This window comes from Canis lupus, chromosome 16 (genome assembly GCF_011100685.1).
Source record: "Canis lupus familiaris isolate Mischka breed German Shepherd chromosome 16, alternate assembly UU_Cfam_GSD_1.0, whole genome shotgun sequence".
In the NCBI taxonomy this organism is placed as follows: Eukaryota; Metazoa; Chordata; class Mammalia; order Carnivora; family Canidae; genus Canis; species Canis lupus.
In genome coordinates, this window is record NC_049237.1 from 20086021 (window position 1) to 20102889 (window position 16869).

Genomic DNA, 16869 nt, shown 5'->3' on the forward strand with positions numbered 1-16869 from the left:
TTAAAATATGCTAGAGGAATTTCTACCTGAGTGTCTATAATTAATATTCTAAAAGAAAAACATTTGGTTTCCAAAGATGAAAAAGATTAAGATAAAAGCAACAACAAAGTCACAAGCCCACAGAAATATTCTCATGTTTTTGATTGCTAATTCCCAACTTAAAAGATCTTCAAATGTAAACACATTTATTTAACAAGATGACACACTTACTGTTGGCTTCACCAGCAACTGACCCATCACTGTGAACATGCGGGAAAGGCCCACAGGGGTACATACTACAGGAGAGATCACAGAGAGGAGGCTGATAAATTGCTAGTCCAAAAATATAGAACAGACTCAAAGATTATCATTTTAAGAAAACTTTTGTCTCAAATTTAGATTCTCTCAGTTTTTTGTCAAAGGACTTTTCAACTCATCAATAAAGAAGCTAGAGGGAGTAGCATGTGGAGGATAAAAGATACCTCAAGATTGAAGAAGGCTTAGGACATGCAATACTCTAGCAGCTGAATAATAAATATTTTCACTTAAATTAAAACCAACTAAAGAGCAGATTAAATTTCAAGTGCTAATGGAATTAAGAACCAGGCAACTATTATCTTAATTCCTTTTAACTACATTTATCTACTTATAAATATCCCTGAGAAGGAGATCCCTGGATGGCTCAGCAGTTTAGTGCCTGCCTTTGGCCCAGGGCATGGTCCTGGAGTCCCAGGATCAAGTCCCACATCGGGCTCCCTGCATGGAGCCTGCTTCTCTCTCTGCCTGTGTCTCTGCCTCTCCCTCTCTTTCTCTCTCTCTGTCTCTCATGAATAAATAAATAAAATCCTTAAAGATAGATAGATAGATAGATAGATAGATAGATAGATAGATAGATATCCCTGAGATATGTTGTAATGCCTCAAGTAAAACTGAACAAATTTTAAATAAAGGCCACAAATTCACCACCAGAATTCTATGTTACCATTCAAAAGTAGAATCTTTTTTAAAAAAAAATTTTTTTAAAGATTTTATTTATTTATTTGGAGATAGTGTGTGCCCATGAATGGGGAGACGGGCAGAGAGAGAGGGGGGAGAAGCACATTCCCTACTGAGCAGGGAGCCCAATGCGGGGCTCCATCTCAGGACCCTGAGATCATCATCGAAGCTGAAGGTAATGTTTAACCAACTGTTAAGAATCCTCAAAAGTAGAATTTAATGCTGCAGTGGTTGTGGGCCTGTGTGTGCGTGTGCATGTGCATGCACATGTGTGTCTCTCTTTACAAGAGAGGCTTTCCTTAAAGAAAAACACACGTGTTTTATTTCATGGTTCCAGCTTATCAAAAAATTTATCTTAACATAAAAAAAGTTAAGGGACTTCAGAAACGTCTCCAAGCTATTAAGTAATCTCATCAGGAAATCACACTATTACTTTCTAGAACAAAGAACTCCACTTTCCCATCAATGTTGAGCCAGAAAAATACTTACAGAGAAGTAACAAACATCCCATCAGAGATATACAGGAATATAAATAGGGTAGGTAGAACTCCCAGAGATCTATAAAGAAATTTATAAATATAGGTTAGTAAATCCAAAATATTGTACATTAAGATATAAGTTGACTATAAACTAATGTATGATAAACATCATAATTGTCTGGGTCTACTAAACCATATAATTTCTAAATTGTACAAAAAGATCTAAAATAGAAGAAAAGGAAATAACCCTTTTGCAAAACCTGTTTGGAGAGAGAGAAAAAAAGTCTCCATGGAATTTTTAAGAACAGAAACCAATTAACAAAAATCTTAAAAGCTGCTTGCTTGTTCTGAATATAGCAAACACATGAACACTCATTTTTCTTCTTATACATGTCTGAAGATTTGTTAGCTCTGTAAATTAACAACAAGGACTAAAGGACACAAAGAATTATTCAAACGTTCAGGAAAGTGAATGTGTAATTACACCCCCAGTTCAGTGTCCCCGAGACACCAGCTTACCATACAAAGACTCCATGCTTGCAGCGTCATTGTCAATGAGTGCAGAGGCTACCCACACTATCCCGAGAATAAGGAGTGCGAGAAGGACAAGCATGACCACAGTTTCTAAAATTCGAGCTCGGATTCCCTGAAAAAGATAATGGAAACAGAACTGTAGTCTTTTATTTCACCTCATGGATAATTAGGTTTCCATCCAGATGAAAGCATAAAAATTATTTGAAAAGAGAGGAAATTTATATGTATTAGCAAGACAAAAAACACTAGCTTTACAGTGTCATGTTTAGACTGACTTTGTTTTACAAAATCATGTAGAATACCATTAAGCTTTGAAGAAATAACCAAAAAAATGTGTCATAAAAACCTATTTCAGGACTGTGTTTTAAAACACAAGGTGATGAATTTTTGTCTCTGGTTCTAAGCAAGGGGGTCGAGGCTGACTAAGGCCCTAGGCCAAGCAGTCATGAGAGCCAGATCCCGGGAATGCACACAGCCAGGCTCCCAGAGTGCCAGCCGCCAGTGTCACTCCTGCAGCCACCAGCACAGTTGCCAGCGCCCCTTATGCCCCCCACCCCTGCAGCCACCAGTGGAACCCCCCTGCAGCTGTCAGTGCAGCAGCCAGCGCTCCCTCCTTTGCTCTCAGCAGCCCTCCACTGCTCCTCCACTGCTCCTCCACTGCTCCCACAGCAGTCAGTGTCCCCTGGCCCTGCCGCTGCCAGCAGAACCCCCACCCTCCCACCCCCACAGCTGCCAGTGCTCCCTCTCCAGCTCTCAACAGCACCCCCAGCTCCCACAGCTGCCAGCATACTGCCCCTCCCCCCACCGTGGCCACCAGCGTCCCACTGTGTCCCACTGCTCCTGCAGCCACCAGCGCCCCCTGCTGCACAAATCATGACAGGGGCCACCCCCCTGCGATGCCCACAGCAGAAACCAAGGACAGGCGCAGTGCCGGCTATCAATTATGTACCACTTCTTTCTTCACACTAGATAAAACCATGATTGCTTCATGTGCCTAGAATATAATAAACCATCTTTATGCACAATTTTGTTTTAAATATAAAACAAATTCAGACCTCAGGGCCAAACCAGAGGCCAGACTTCTAAACTTGAAATCTAATGGACAAGGCAAACGAACAAAAAACAACTTTCTCATGTTCTTAAAAAACCACCAAATGATTGAATCTGTACCTAAATTCAAAGACTCACATTGATGTTTTATACTGTAATGCACTAATGTACATCTAATACAACAAAGAAAATTAGAAGCAAATCCATGCCTCTCAAGAAATGTCTCATGTAATCTTTCCTTCCCCATTAAAAATAGTGATAAAGACCTAAACCATATGCTTATTTCAATTTTGCCCTAACATTATTTGTTAATTCCTGATTCAATCACAGAATGCAGTCCTCAGATGGAGAGGACAGGGAACACCCCAGCACCACCACCCCCCTGCCATGACACCAAGTTGGAGAGGCCTGCTCTTCTTACTTGTCCAGTGTTACAACAGGGCAGGTCCAAAGATGTCCTCAAACGTGCAGTCAGCACAGCTTAAGTGTTTGCACAGCAAGGGAGGCTGGTGGACCAGAGTGAATGACGCTTGAATTTTAACACATCAGAGCTAACAGTAATTATGACTCGAATGAGATGAAATATGAATAGTCCCCAAACATACTACTAAAAAACACCCTCCAACTTTCCTGAAGAACTCTCCAAACCTGCACTTCACAACTTTCAAACCACTTAGGATATCAAAACATGACCACCACCTTTCTTTTCTTTTAAGTAGGCTCCACGCCCAGTATGGGGCTTGAACTTACAACCCTGAGATGAAGAATCTTATACTCTACCAAGTGAGCCAGCCAGACACCCGGGGCTGTCACCTTTAAATGGTATTTCTTTTTCCTTCCTTCTCTCTTTTTGAGCAATGGTCTTTTTTTCTAAGTACTACACATGAAATATTATATGGAAAGTTTATAACGGATAAAAAGAATAGCTGCTCTGATTTGTACGTACTATACCCTTTCAGCTTGTCTCTTTCTGTCTCTGACCGAAGCCAAAATCCTGCCTGCCTCCAAATACTTAGGAGTATTAGGGTTCCCAAAACACCTAACACCTATGCCTTAAGTGTTATGACATATGCACTAAACACTGTTTAAAGTGTTCTAATATAGGGATCCCTGGGTGGCGCAGCGGTTTGGCGCCTGCCTTTGGCCCAGGGCGCGATCCTGGAGACCCGGGATCGAATCCCACTTCGGGCTCCCGGTGCTTGGAGCCTGCTTCTCCCTCTGCCTGTGTCTCTGCCTCTCTCTCTCTCTCCGTGTGACTATCATGAATAAATAAATTTTAAAAAAAATAATAAAGTGTTCTAATATATGAGCTAACCAGTAGTGATCCTTGGAACCATCTGAGGCCCACTGTCCAAGAAAATGTTTTAATAATATGTGTGATAATTATTAAACAATTGTAACAATGTAATAGGAAGTGCAATATATAACCATTACTATGGTAGTAAATGTTAGGGAATCAATCCACAATAAGATTTACACACTACCTCCAATACTCTAATAAAACTATTTCTTGGTAGTTAAATGTATTTTTCTTCAAATATGTTATTCTGCAGTGGAAGCCAATGCTCCATGGGTCTTTCCCATTTTTGTGCATCTCACAAAGAGAGGCAGGGACAGCCCTTGTTCTGGACAGTCTATTTTTTTAAGATTTATTTATTTATTTTGGGGAGAGAAAGAGCACATGCACATGCAGTGGGGAAGGGAAGAGGGAAAGGGAGAGAGAGAATCCCAAGCAGACTAACCACTGAGTATGGAGCCCAACATGGGGGTCAATCCCATGATTCTGTGATCAAAACCTAAGCCAAAATCAAGAGTTAGATGTTTAACCAACTGAGACACCCAAGTGCCCCTGGACTATCTTTTTAAGGATGTCTGGATAGCAAACAGCCTTGGAAAACAGAGGCAGGTGTCTTTCTGAAGCAGAAGTAGGTCTGCAGAACAAAGGGCAAGCAGGTTTGCTTGCAGCACATTTATGGGTTTCCCCTAAGTTTGAGATTCCTCAGCTATGACCTGAGCTCACTATAGAAGCAACCTCCACCTGAGCCACACTGCCCCCAGGAGGCTGTGGGGGGTGGGGAGGGATTGTGCTGGAAAACAGGAAGCTCATGGCTTGCCTTGTTCTGAGTAATGAAGTCCCTTGAGTCTAATCCAGGAGTCTCATGTCTACAAGCACCACACAGAAATCTAGCAGACTGTCAGCTCACAAGTATAGTAAACTCTCAGACCCTCCACAGTTCTGGCAGCTGTGAGTGACAAGAGTGGGCAGCTAACATGACTTTCTAGAGAAGAACAGTAAGGGCCCACAAGGCTGGGTTAAGGGCAATGAGAAGACTCCCAAGATCCAGCAGTTTATGCTCCTAGCCAAGCAGTAGGCAGGTGAGAGAAGTGAGGGTCCCCCAAGGATGCTTGTCAGAGGCTAAGCTGCAGGGGAGCTTGGTCATAGCCCTTTCTCCCAGAGAGGAGGGGTGTTACTGTGTTCGTGTAACAGCAAGCCCTACAAGGCCAGGTAAAAAGACTATGGTTACAAGGAGCTATTTTTCTTGTATACTTTGTGCTTTTGTGTATTTTCCAAATTTCATAGTGAAATCTGAAATGTAAGTAATACGAGAATTAATGTTTTAATTTCTTTTTAAAGATTTTATTTATTTATTCATAGAGACACAGAGAGAGAACGAGAGGCAGAGACACAGGCAAAGGGAGAAGCAGGCTCCATGCAGAGAGCCTGACGTGGGACTTGATCCAGGGTCTCCAGGATCACGCCCTGGGCTGCAGGCGGTGCTATACCACTGCGCCATCGGGGTTGCCCCCTTGTTTTAATTTTTAATTTTGTTAAAAGAATTAACTTTCAAGAGATTGGCACCCAGAAAAATAACTTAAAATATCCAAGTTCAGTTTATGAGACAGTATAGGGAGCTAATTCAGGACCCCAACTCCAGGAGCAGACTGCTTGGGTTCAAAGTCTGGTCCCATCACTGACCAACTATGGAACATTGGGCAAATTTCTAAATTTCTCTGTCAGTTTATTTCTTTGTAAAATGGGTTTATTAATAACATCCCTACCATATGGAGTCATTATAAGGATCAAATGAATTAATGTAAGTAACATGCTTAGTACTAAACTGGGTGCTTAGTAAGCACAATATAAGCATTAATGGTAATGGCCCAAATTACTACTGCCTTTGTCTTTAAAATCTCCAAGACTTTGGAGTTCACTTATCATTTGTGTTTCCGAATTAAATTTATATCACCTTCTAATGCCAGCTTCTCTCCTTCTTGTCTCCCATCTCTGTCACTCACCAGCCATAAACCTATAAGAAATAATCCTGTGTTTCTTGATGATGTGAATACCAGGTTCACCAGCATCTCTTATGACATTCCCTGCCATGATGATTACCATGTACACTCTGAACGAACTTAACCTCCATTCCACCACAGCCCCACTTATGTACCAGCCTGATGCCCTCATCTCAGACAGTGAGACTGCCCTGAATATCTCTCCAATACCTCCAGCCCTCTAACCTAGCACTGTCTTCATCATTAGAACTTCCTCAAACCACCCAACTCCTCCAGTCAGTCTCATTTTCACTTGCCTAAACCCGATGTTGAACTGGGTATTTTATTTTTTTTTAATTTTTATTTATTTATGATAGTCACACAGAGAGAGAGAGAGAGAGAGAGGCAGAGACACAGGCAGAGGGAGAAGCAGGCTCCATGCACTGGGAGCCCGATGTGGGATTCGATCCCGGGTCTCCAGGATCACGCCCTGGGCCAAAGGCAGGCGCCAAACCGCTGCACCACCCAGGGATCCTTGAACTGGGTATTTTAAAGACAATTCAATACCAGTAAGATTCTACTATTCCTGGTCCCTTTGATTTCCACCAGACTAGCTTAATTCCATTGATGGCTCATTCCTTAAATTCTCAGTCCTATGAAAGAAACTTACAAAATCTCAAGAAACATGTGCTCTATATTCCAAACCGGGCCTTTGCTGTTATCAGGCAATACTCATGCTGATCTCTGGTTGACTAACAATTTCCTCAATGATCTTTTAAATGTCTCCTTGAACCTAATTTCATCTCCTACTTTCTTACAAATTGCAGCTGCCCTTACCTCTTCCTTAGTAGGACATAACTGGGAAGCCTGTCAGCTTCCTTCCTCTACCTCTGGTTTTTCGGTCTCTGTTCTTATTTCTTTCATTCTTTATACAAAGGAAAATGCCTCAGATCCTTTTTCTCCCAGGGCTCAGGCATAGATGTTCATCCTTTCACATGCCAGATCGGTGCTTCTCAAACTTTGGCATATGTCAGCATTACCAAGGGGCTTGCCAATCCCTGAGAACCAGCCCAAAGACACCTCAGTCAATTCTGATGAAGGCAGTTCAACTGCTGAAGACACCAGACAGACTGCTCTGTTCTTCCCCTAGGTGATCTTGCCTCCTCATGCAACCAATGACTCTGAAGTTTATATTTTTAGTACAAATCTCACCACTGGGACCAAGATCCATACATCTTAGCTGCCACCTCCCCTCAAGTACTTAAAGTTAATTCTAAAGCCAAACTCATCACTTTATCCCCTAAACCTACTCCTTCAGTGCTACATACCCCAAAACATGACACCATTACCCACTGTGTTGTTTTTTCCAGATGCTGCAAACATCCTTATCATCTCCCTTCAACACACACACACACACACACACACACACACACACACACACACAACACGCCTTGGACCCTGACTGATTCAAACACCAAGCCCTTCTGATTCTTCTGTGTCATTATAACTAAATCCATCCCACTTCTCCTTCTGCCACCACATCCATCTCACCTGGACAGCTCTCTATTTTCCTAGCTAGTAGTCCAATATTCAAATCTTGTCTCTCTCTGCCCAGCCTGTTGCATTGCAGTGGGAATGCAATCTTCACAAAACAACTCTGATCATGTCACTCTTGGTCAGAACTTGCTAAGCCAGCAACAAGGTAACAGGTGCATTAGTGCAACAACAAATAAGTATCAAATCTCATTAGCACCACTTCTAGGTAAATGAGGTACTACACATGTATATCCTTAAAGTTGAGTCTTACTCTTTCTTCTGCTATTCAGATAGTGTACCAAATAATTACAGATGAAATAAATATAGATGAAACAAGGTATTTATGATTTAATAACCTACAGAAGTTGCAGCCCAATAGACTCTTCTGTGATGATGGAAATGTTCTATTTTTGTTATCCAATAAGATAGCAACAAGACACATGTGTTTATGTAGCACTTAGAATGTTATTACTATGAATGAAGAACTGTAATTTTATGTAATTTTAGTTCTTTTAAATTTATATAACCACACATGACTAGTGGTTACCATACTGGTCAGAGCAGAGTATTAACAGCCTGTTGCTAACAAAATCTATAAGTACTCTCTGTACTCTCAAGTACTTTATGGTTATTTTTTAAAATTTAACTTTGATATAAAATTATTTGAAAACAGCTTGGTTATAGTAACCTCATTTGGGCAGCCCAGGTGGCTAAGCGGTTTAGCACCGCCTTCAGCCCAGAGCATGATCCTGGAGGCCCAGGATCGAGTCCCACGTCATACTTTCTGCCTGTGCCTCTGTCTCTCTCTCTGTGTCTCTCATGATTAAATAAATAAAAATTTTAAAAATAATAATAATAAAGTAACCTCATTTAACATGCTATTGCTCTACTTAATGTTTTCATTAGCATTCATGTCAAAAAGAGGAAATCTACTACAAAACTCAAAAACTGCCCTTTTGTTTACATTAAGAAAAATTATATCCTCTTATTAAAAAAAAAAATTTTTTTTAAATGAAGCCTACGTATGACCTGACAATAATACTAAGGTTCAAGACCCACACACTCATTCCCATATACTGACAAACTAAGTCCTCAAATAAATCTGTGTTTTAAAAAAAATTATGTGAAACAGCTTTTCTATAAAGAAAACAGAAAAAAGAAGGAAGAAGGTATGTAATTCTAAGATGCTTTTATATTATAGTGAATAATATCATGAATAAATGTCTAGAAAAGATACTCATATGCTTAAGCAATCAAATAAGAATCATTTAACAAAAAGGACCTCTGTAGTCAAATCATATCAACAGTTCAAAATTTACTATCAGTATTTCTTTTGAAATAACTCAAAAAAAGAAAGCTGCCCATTTTTTCATCAATCAAGTACAAAAGACTGAGTTTACAACATTACACTTACAGAAAAGGCTGCCACAGAGCAAGTCATAGAAATCATTGGATAGGATTATGCTTGTTTACGAAACACTGAGGATAACTACTGTAGGAAGAAATAACCGTTATTCTGACTCAGTCCACTAGGAGGCCAGGACACTTCACGTTTTCCTTTTAATTGTATTCATTCTCTTTTCCTGATTAAACAAGACAAAAATCAGCCCAACTTGAAATCAGTGAAGTGTCACATTTATGAGCTTTAGCAACACCAATTGAGAAACAAATGTTTTCATTAAGTGCAATGTAGCAGCTTTTTTTATCCTTAACAACTTTAGGACAGAAAGAAGAGGGGGTAACGGGGCTATAAATAATCAGAGACTTCATCTGTTAATGCAGAATTGACTGGCTCCTACAAGTGCCAAAATACATAAACTATGGTCACTACCTTTCTTGAGATCATAAAAGTATCACAAAGCCTAAAAAGCACAAGGTTTGTTGCATGTAACATGTGAGATTTTTAAACTTTTGCGTGTGATTCTGTCTGCAAAGTAATGAAAGCATTGAGAGAGCTTTTATCACTACCATTAATCACCAGCAGGACAGCATATAAGCAAAAAATATGCCTACTGCTCATTTTTCCATTAAGAGTCAGAATCGGGAGCTTGGAAGCCCCAAGGGGAAAGGTTCCTATCAACTCTATTCTTGCATATGCTGAGCTAAAAGATGTGCCAGATGTCGGAATAACTTACTGAAATACCCTGCAAATAACAAAGTGGCAAAATATTGTCAGAGAGGAAAAAGGTTTCCATTGTTCATCTCAGAAGGAAGGTCTCCTGAATATAAGATCACAAACTATGAGAACTTGAACTTATCAACAGTTGTACTTCTTTCAAGTACTTTTGAATGCTTATACTATGTCATATATTACTAAGATTTCAGGAACTTTGTAATATTTTTACCCCCAGTATGAATACTTATCTTAATGCTTCCTAAAAACCATAAATCTAAGTTACTTTAATGAAATTCCACCCTTTTTATTAAAATCATAGTTCAATATACTAGTTAAAAGCATCATCAATGAAAAAAAAAGCAGCATCAATGTACACTCAATGTACTAGTTAAAAACAGCATCGAAACTAAGTACTTTCTTTCTGCTAATGAAACACTATATTATTTTTAAGAAAAGCAAGCTATATAATTACATTAGTATCATATCAATATTATTTTGGAAATTATAACCATCATATTGTAACATTATAAATTAAGTAAGCTAGTAAAGACTAAATACATGTAGACAGATTTCTTTTTAGATTTAAATGAGCACTGAATGGCTAAAAGTCTAAAACATTAAAATAGTTATTGTTTTTTGAACTTTTCCTGCTGGTCAATTACACACTAAATTGCTTTGTGCTAAAGATCAATAAAGTGACAATTACAATGTATATACAAAAGCTCTAACAATAAGCTAACATGTTTCTGTGGTGATGAACATTTAAACAAGATTTTGCCTGGACATCCTGACCTCTCAGAAGGTATGTAAACACCATGTTATATAGTATGGCTCCACCCATCAGGAAAGCCTGGGAAAAATTTCTACATTTACAGAACATTTAAAATAAATATCAAGCCACTGTTCATTTAACAAAAAGAGTCTCTTAGTAACACTGAGCTAAGGTTTGCTCAGCAAGCCATCAAGACTGCGCCAAACATACACACAGTCATCTGGGGAAGATCGATAGAAACACTAATAAAGAATAGAAAATAAGGGCAGGTATTAATTATTTTAAATCATGAAAAAGCTACAAATAAGCATCAGTAGAGTGTCAAACAGTTCCCCGCTTTACTCCCAAAGTAATCATTAAGAGTTTGGACAAAAAAAAAAAAAAAAAATTGGTCCCCAGTCAAAAAAGCTTTACAGAAAGCTTTGTTAAGCAATAGTGAAATATTTTTTAATATTAACATTTTCTGCATTTAATGTAGCCTATATAAGATGGAAAAATCAAAACTATAAGATGTCCAAGGTATTAAAATTTGACAAAAAGAATGTATTTTAGGATAAGTTAAAATAAAAACACTATCGTCAGTTCATTTAACTAAGATGTTCACTATATCCAAACTTATGAGAAACTTCTCATGATGTTAGACAAATAAAAATCCTCAGATGGCAAGTAAATAAATACAGCAAGTAAATGAAGTAAGTAAATAAAAGACTGAACCATAAAAAAGACTTCAAGGACTTTGTATTGAAATTTTAAAATATAAATCCAATTTTGGGGAAAAAAAGATTTCTCAGTATACTACATCAGATGAAAATAACTTAATGGTCAGCCAGTAAGGACCTTTCCTTCTTTTCCAATAATCTTTAATTATCAATTTCACAGAAAAGAAGAGATGCAAACTGACATTTGCCAAGCTCCTATCAGTTGCTTTATACGTGTTCACTTAACCTTCACAATATATTAGAAGGTAAATTGTATTATAAATGAGGAAGCTCATATCCCAAAAAGTTAAATCATCTCCCTACAATCACCCTGTTCAAGGCTTGCTAGTGCTCACTTTAAATTCAGGTCTGTCAGCTTTCAGAGCCTGTGCTTTCCACCTCCTCACACGATAGAAATAAGACACCAAAGGTAAACTGACATGGAAATAGGGAGGAGGGGGAAAATGCTTAAAATATGCTTAAGACAAACCTCTAATTAAGTAAAGGAAATAAAGCAAAATACCTAAAAGTTTCTTTTACTAGAACATTAATTTTCAATTCCATAATAGCAAATGTATGCTGAGGTCAAATAGTCCTATAAGAAGCTTTTAATACAATAGAAGTCAATACCTTACTATTTGTTTCACAAAACACCCACACATAAACTCCAATAAAGACACAGCAGGGCAGCCCGGGTGGCTCAGTGGTTTAGCACCGCCTTCAGCCCAGGGCGTGATCCTGGAGACCTAAGATCAAGTCCCACGTCCGGCTCCCTGCTCCCTGCAGCCTGCTTCTCCCTCTGCCTGTGTCTCTGCCTCTCTCTCTCCTCTCTGTGTTTCTCATGAATAAATAAATAAAATCTTAAAAAAAAAGACACCACAAAATAAAGATTAGTGTTATTATTTATCACATTACTACAGCAAAATGTACAAAATCTTAAAGTGTAGACTAGAACAGAAAGCACTGCCACATGATTTAGATGATAGCATCACATCATTTATGTGGTAAAGGGTACATTCACACAAAAAGCACTAGGAATTCCAAAATATCACATAAAGCTTAGGGCTATGTCCTCCCACACCATTAGCTGAGTTGGGCCATCTCTCCATGATTTCTACATTCCCTCCAGCTCCCAATAACAGCTACGTTGGGTGGGTAGGTGTCCATACATGTGTATTTTACAGTTTCCCACTGAAAACCAATAAATTGCCATTTTAGTTTTACATATCAGCTTCGATTTGGGTAATGTGAGCCCATTAGCAAGAAATAAATAATAGCCTTTTGTTCCTTTGTATTGTTAAATAATGACGGTATACTGTTCAGCTGTGTATGTCTATTAAATATTGTGGATATACCACCCAACTTAAAGACATCATCACAACCAATGTGGCACCCATGTGGCCCTCCCAACTGCACCAAACTTCCACATCAACCTGGCCAAATGTAACCACTAATTTGACCTGTCCATGTTTGTCATTGATTTATTTTTCATTGTGGTAAAAAACATATAAAGTTTATCATTTTGACCATTTTAAAGTGTACAGTTGTATAGCATTAAGTATATTCATTCACATTGTTCTGCTATTACCATCACCATCCACCCGCAGAACGTTGTCACATTCTCCAACTGAAGTTCTGCACCCATTAATAATGAGTTCCCATTCCTTCTTCCTCCTGGCCCCATCCCCTACCACCTACCATCCTATTTTCTGTCTTTATGAATTGGCCATTTTAGGTACCTCATATAAGTGGCATCACAGTATTTATCTTATCATGTCAGCCTTATTTCATTCAGCATAATGCTTTCAAAGTTCATTCATGTTGCAGCACATGTCAGAATTTCACTTTTTCAGGAAAGACTATCCACTGGAAGAAAGACAGTCTCTTCAATAAATGTTGCTGGGAAAATTGGACATCCACATGCAGAAGAATGAAACTAGACCATTCTCTTACACCAGACTCAAAGATAAACTCAAAATGGATGAAAGATGTCAATGTGAGACAAGATTCCATCAAAATCCTAGAGGAGAACACAGGCAACACCCTTTTTGAACTTGGCCACACCAACTTCTTGCAAGATACATCCATGAAGGCAAGGGAAATAAAAGCAAAAATGAACTATTGGGATTTCGTCAAGATAAAAAGCTTCTGCACAGCAAAAGAAACAGTCAACAAAACTAAAAGACAACCTATAGAATGGGAGAAGATATTTGCAAATGACCTATCAGATAAAGGGCTAGGATCCAAGATCTACAAAGAACTTATTAAACTCAACACCCAAGAAACAAACAATCCAATCATGAAATGGGCAAAAGACATGAAGAGAAATCTCACAGAGGAAGACATAGACATGGCCAACAAGCACATGAGAAAATGCTCCGCATCACTAGCCATCAGGGAAATACAAATCAAAACCACAATGAGATACCACCTCACCCCAGTGAGAATGGGGAAAATTAACAAGGCAGGAAACAACAAATGGTGGAGAGGATGTGGAGAAAGGGGAACCCTCTTGCACTGTTGGTGGGAATGTGAACTGGTGCAGCCACTCTGGAAAACTGTGTGGAGGTTCCTCAAAGAATTAAAAATAGAACTGTCCTATGACCCAGCAATTGCACTGCTAGGGATTTACCCCAAAGATACAGATGCAGTGAAATGCCGGAACACCTGCACTTTGATGTTTATAGCAGCAATGTCCACAACAGCCAAACTGTGGAAGGAGCCTCGGTGTCCATCGAAAGATGAATGGATAAAGAAGATGCGGTATATGTATACAATGGAATATTACTCAGCCATTAGAAAAGACAAATACCCACCATTTGTTTCGATGTGGATGGAACTGGAGGGTATTATGCTGAGCGAAATAAGTCAATTGGAGAAGAACAAACACTATATGGTCTCATTCATTTGGGGAATATAAAAATTAATGAAAGGGAATAAAGGGAAAGGAGTGAAAATATCAGTGAGGGTGACAAAACATAAGAGACACCTAACTCTGGGAAATGAACAAGGGGTAGTGGAAAGGAGGTGGGCGGGGGATTGGAGTGACTGGGTGATGGGCACTGAGGGGGGCACTTGGTGGGATGAGTGCTGGGTGTTATGCTATATGTTGCCAAATTGAACTCCAATAAAAATTTTTTAAAAAAGAACTTCGCTTTTTAAGGTGAAATATTATTCCATTGTAGATGCATACTACATTTATCTATTCCCCATTGGTGGATACTTGGGTTGTTTCCACTTCTGGCATCATAACTAATGCTTCCAGGAAAATGAGCATATAAATATCTGTGATGGAAAGACAGGAAGATGGCAGTGGAGGAGGAGGATCCTAGGCTTATTGGTTACCAGAGGAGAGGTAGGTGGGTGGACGGATGAAATAGGTGATGGGGATTAAGGAGTACAATTGTTGTGATGAGTGCCAGGTGGTATATCAAAGTGTTTCACTATATTGTATACCTGAAACTAACATTACACTGTATGTTAACTAGTAGGAATTTGAATAAAACTTTTATAAATGAATAAGTATATATCTGTGGAGTTCATGCTTTCAATTCTTTTGTATATGTATCCAGAAGTGGAATTGCTGGATCATATATAGTAATTCTATTCTTTTGAGCAACCACCATATTGTTTTCCCTACCATCTGCACAATCTTACATTCCCACCAATAGTGTACAAGAGTCCCACTTATTTATTTTTTTTAAAGATTTTTAAAAATTTACTTATTCATGAGAGACACAGAGAGAGCAGAGAGAGAGGCAGAGACAGGAGAAGCAGGCTCCATACAAGGAGCCCAATATGGGACTCGATCCTGGGACTCCAGGATCACACCCTGATCCTCAACCTCAACCACTGAGCTACCCAGGCGTCCCAAGAGTCTCAATTTCTCTACATCCACACCAATACTTGTTATTGTTTTGGGGTTTTTTGCAGTTGTTGTTAGCAGCCATCCTAATGGATGTGAAGAAGTATCTTACTGTGGTTTCAATTTGCATTTCCCCAAAGACTAGTAGCGCTGTTGAGGTCTTTCATGTGCTTATTGGCCATGTATAGGTTTTCTTTGGAGACATGTCTATTCCAGTCCTCTGCTCCTTTATTATTATTCCAATCCCATCACTATGTTCTTCAAAACTGCCAAAATTGCTTTGGCCATTCTTGGTTCTCTATACTTCCAATAAGTAATTTTACTATCTGCTTATGACAATCTATAGGAATTTTTCTTAGAATTGCAACAATTCTAAAAAATCATTTGAAAACTGTTATTTTTAAAAGTTATTTTGAAAGTCACAAACACAAAATAACCTATCCATTTATTTAAGTCTCCTTTAGTATCTTTCAATGAAATTTTTTATTTCCATATATTTCCATGTATTACTTCCATAAAGATTTGTCTGATTTACTTCAACATACCTTGGGATATCTTGCTATTATAAAAATATTTTTAATTAGATTTTCTCTTTGTTGGTGTTATTTATTGATTTTCTATATTAATTTTCTATTTTAATCTATATTAATTTTTTCTATATTAATCCTACATCCAGGTTTCTTGCTAAATTTTCTGATTTGAATTAATAATTTGTCTTTAAATTCTAAGGGATTTTTCTTTTTTTTTTTTTAAGATTTTATTTATTTATTCATCAGAGACACAGAGAGAGAGACAGAAACAAAAGCAGAGGGAGAAGCAAGCTCCATGCAGGGAGCCTGTTGTGGACCTTGATCCCGGAACCCCGGGATCACACCCTGAGCCAAAGGCAGACACTCAACAACTGAGCCACCCAGGCATCCCTCTATGGGATTTTTCAATAGACAGTATCATCTGTTAATAATGATTATTTTGTTCCTTTCAATTTTTCCTTTTGTCTAACTGTACTACTAGTAATTCTATTACAGTGTTATTATTAGAAATAAAGGATTTAAAATGGTATCCCAAGTCTAAAGTAAATACTTTTAACATTTTACCATTAAGTACAATGTCATCACAGACTGAGAGTAGATATCCATTATTAGGTTAAGAAAGTTCCCTCAAGTTCTTAGTTTGCTTTTTAATCATGAATGTGCTTTGTGTCTATTTAGAGGTGCCCACTTAATTTTTTTTTCTCATGTACTTCCCTAACACGAATTATAGCCATAGATTTCCTAATGTGACACCAATCTTGCATACCTAAAACAAAATTTTCTTTGATGATGATTTTTTTGTATATATGGCTGGATTAATATTTTCTGATCCACAAGTATTCACAAATAAGAATGGCCTATGAATGCTATTTTCTCATACTATCCTTGTCTACTTTCAGTGTTGAGATTATACTAGTCCCATAAAACTGTGAGTGTTTCATCTTCAAATCTCCAAACAAATTTGAATGAAACTGAAGTTTCCTATTCTTTGAAGTCTGGCAAAAGTATCCTGCACATTGTCTGGACTTGATTTTTTTTACA

The 16869-nt window shown here is 38.3% G+C and overlaps 1 protein-coding gene across 13 annotated transcripts in view; it reads right to left on the minus strand.

Annotated features, from left to right (window-relative positions):
- Positions 1 to 16869, minus strand: part of LMBR1 (limb development membrane protein 1) — a 147102-nt gene that overhangs the window by 58377 nt on the left and 71856 nt on the right. For all 13 annotated transcript variants that reach the window (XR_005371383.1, XR_005371382.1, XM_038559822.1 and 10 more), the window contains 3 exons: positions 1974 to 2100; positions 1465 to 1533; positions 211 to 275 (listed from right to left, as the gene is read on the minus strand). Coding sequence is in view for 11 of the 13 variants with exons in the window: in XM_038559822.1 (XP_038415750.1) it covers positions 211 to 275; positions 1465 to 1533; positions 1974 to 2100 (261 nt within the window). In the remaining 2 variants the exon portion in view is untranslated. The remainder of the gene's footprint in view (positions 1 to 210; positions 276 to 1464; positions 1534 to 1973; positions 2101 to 16869) is intronic.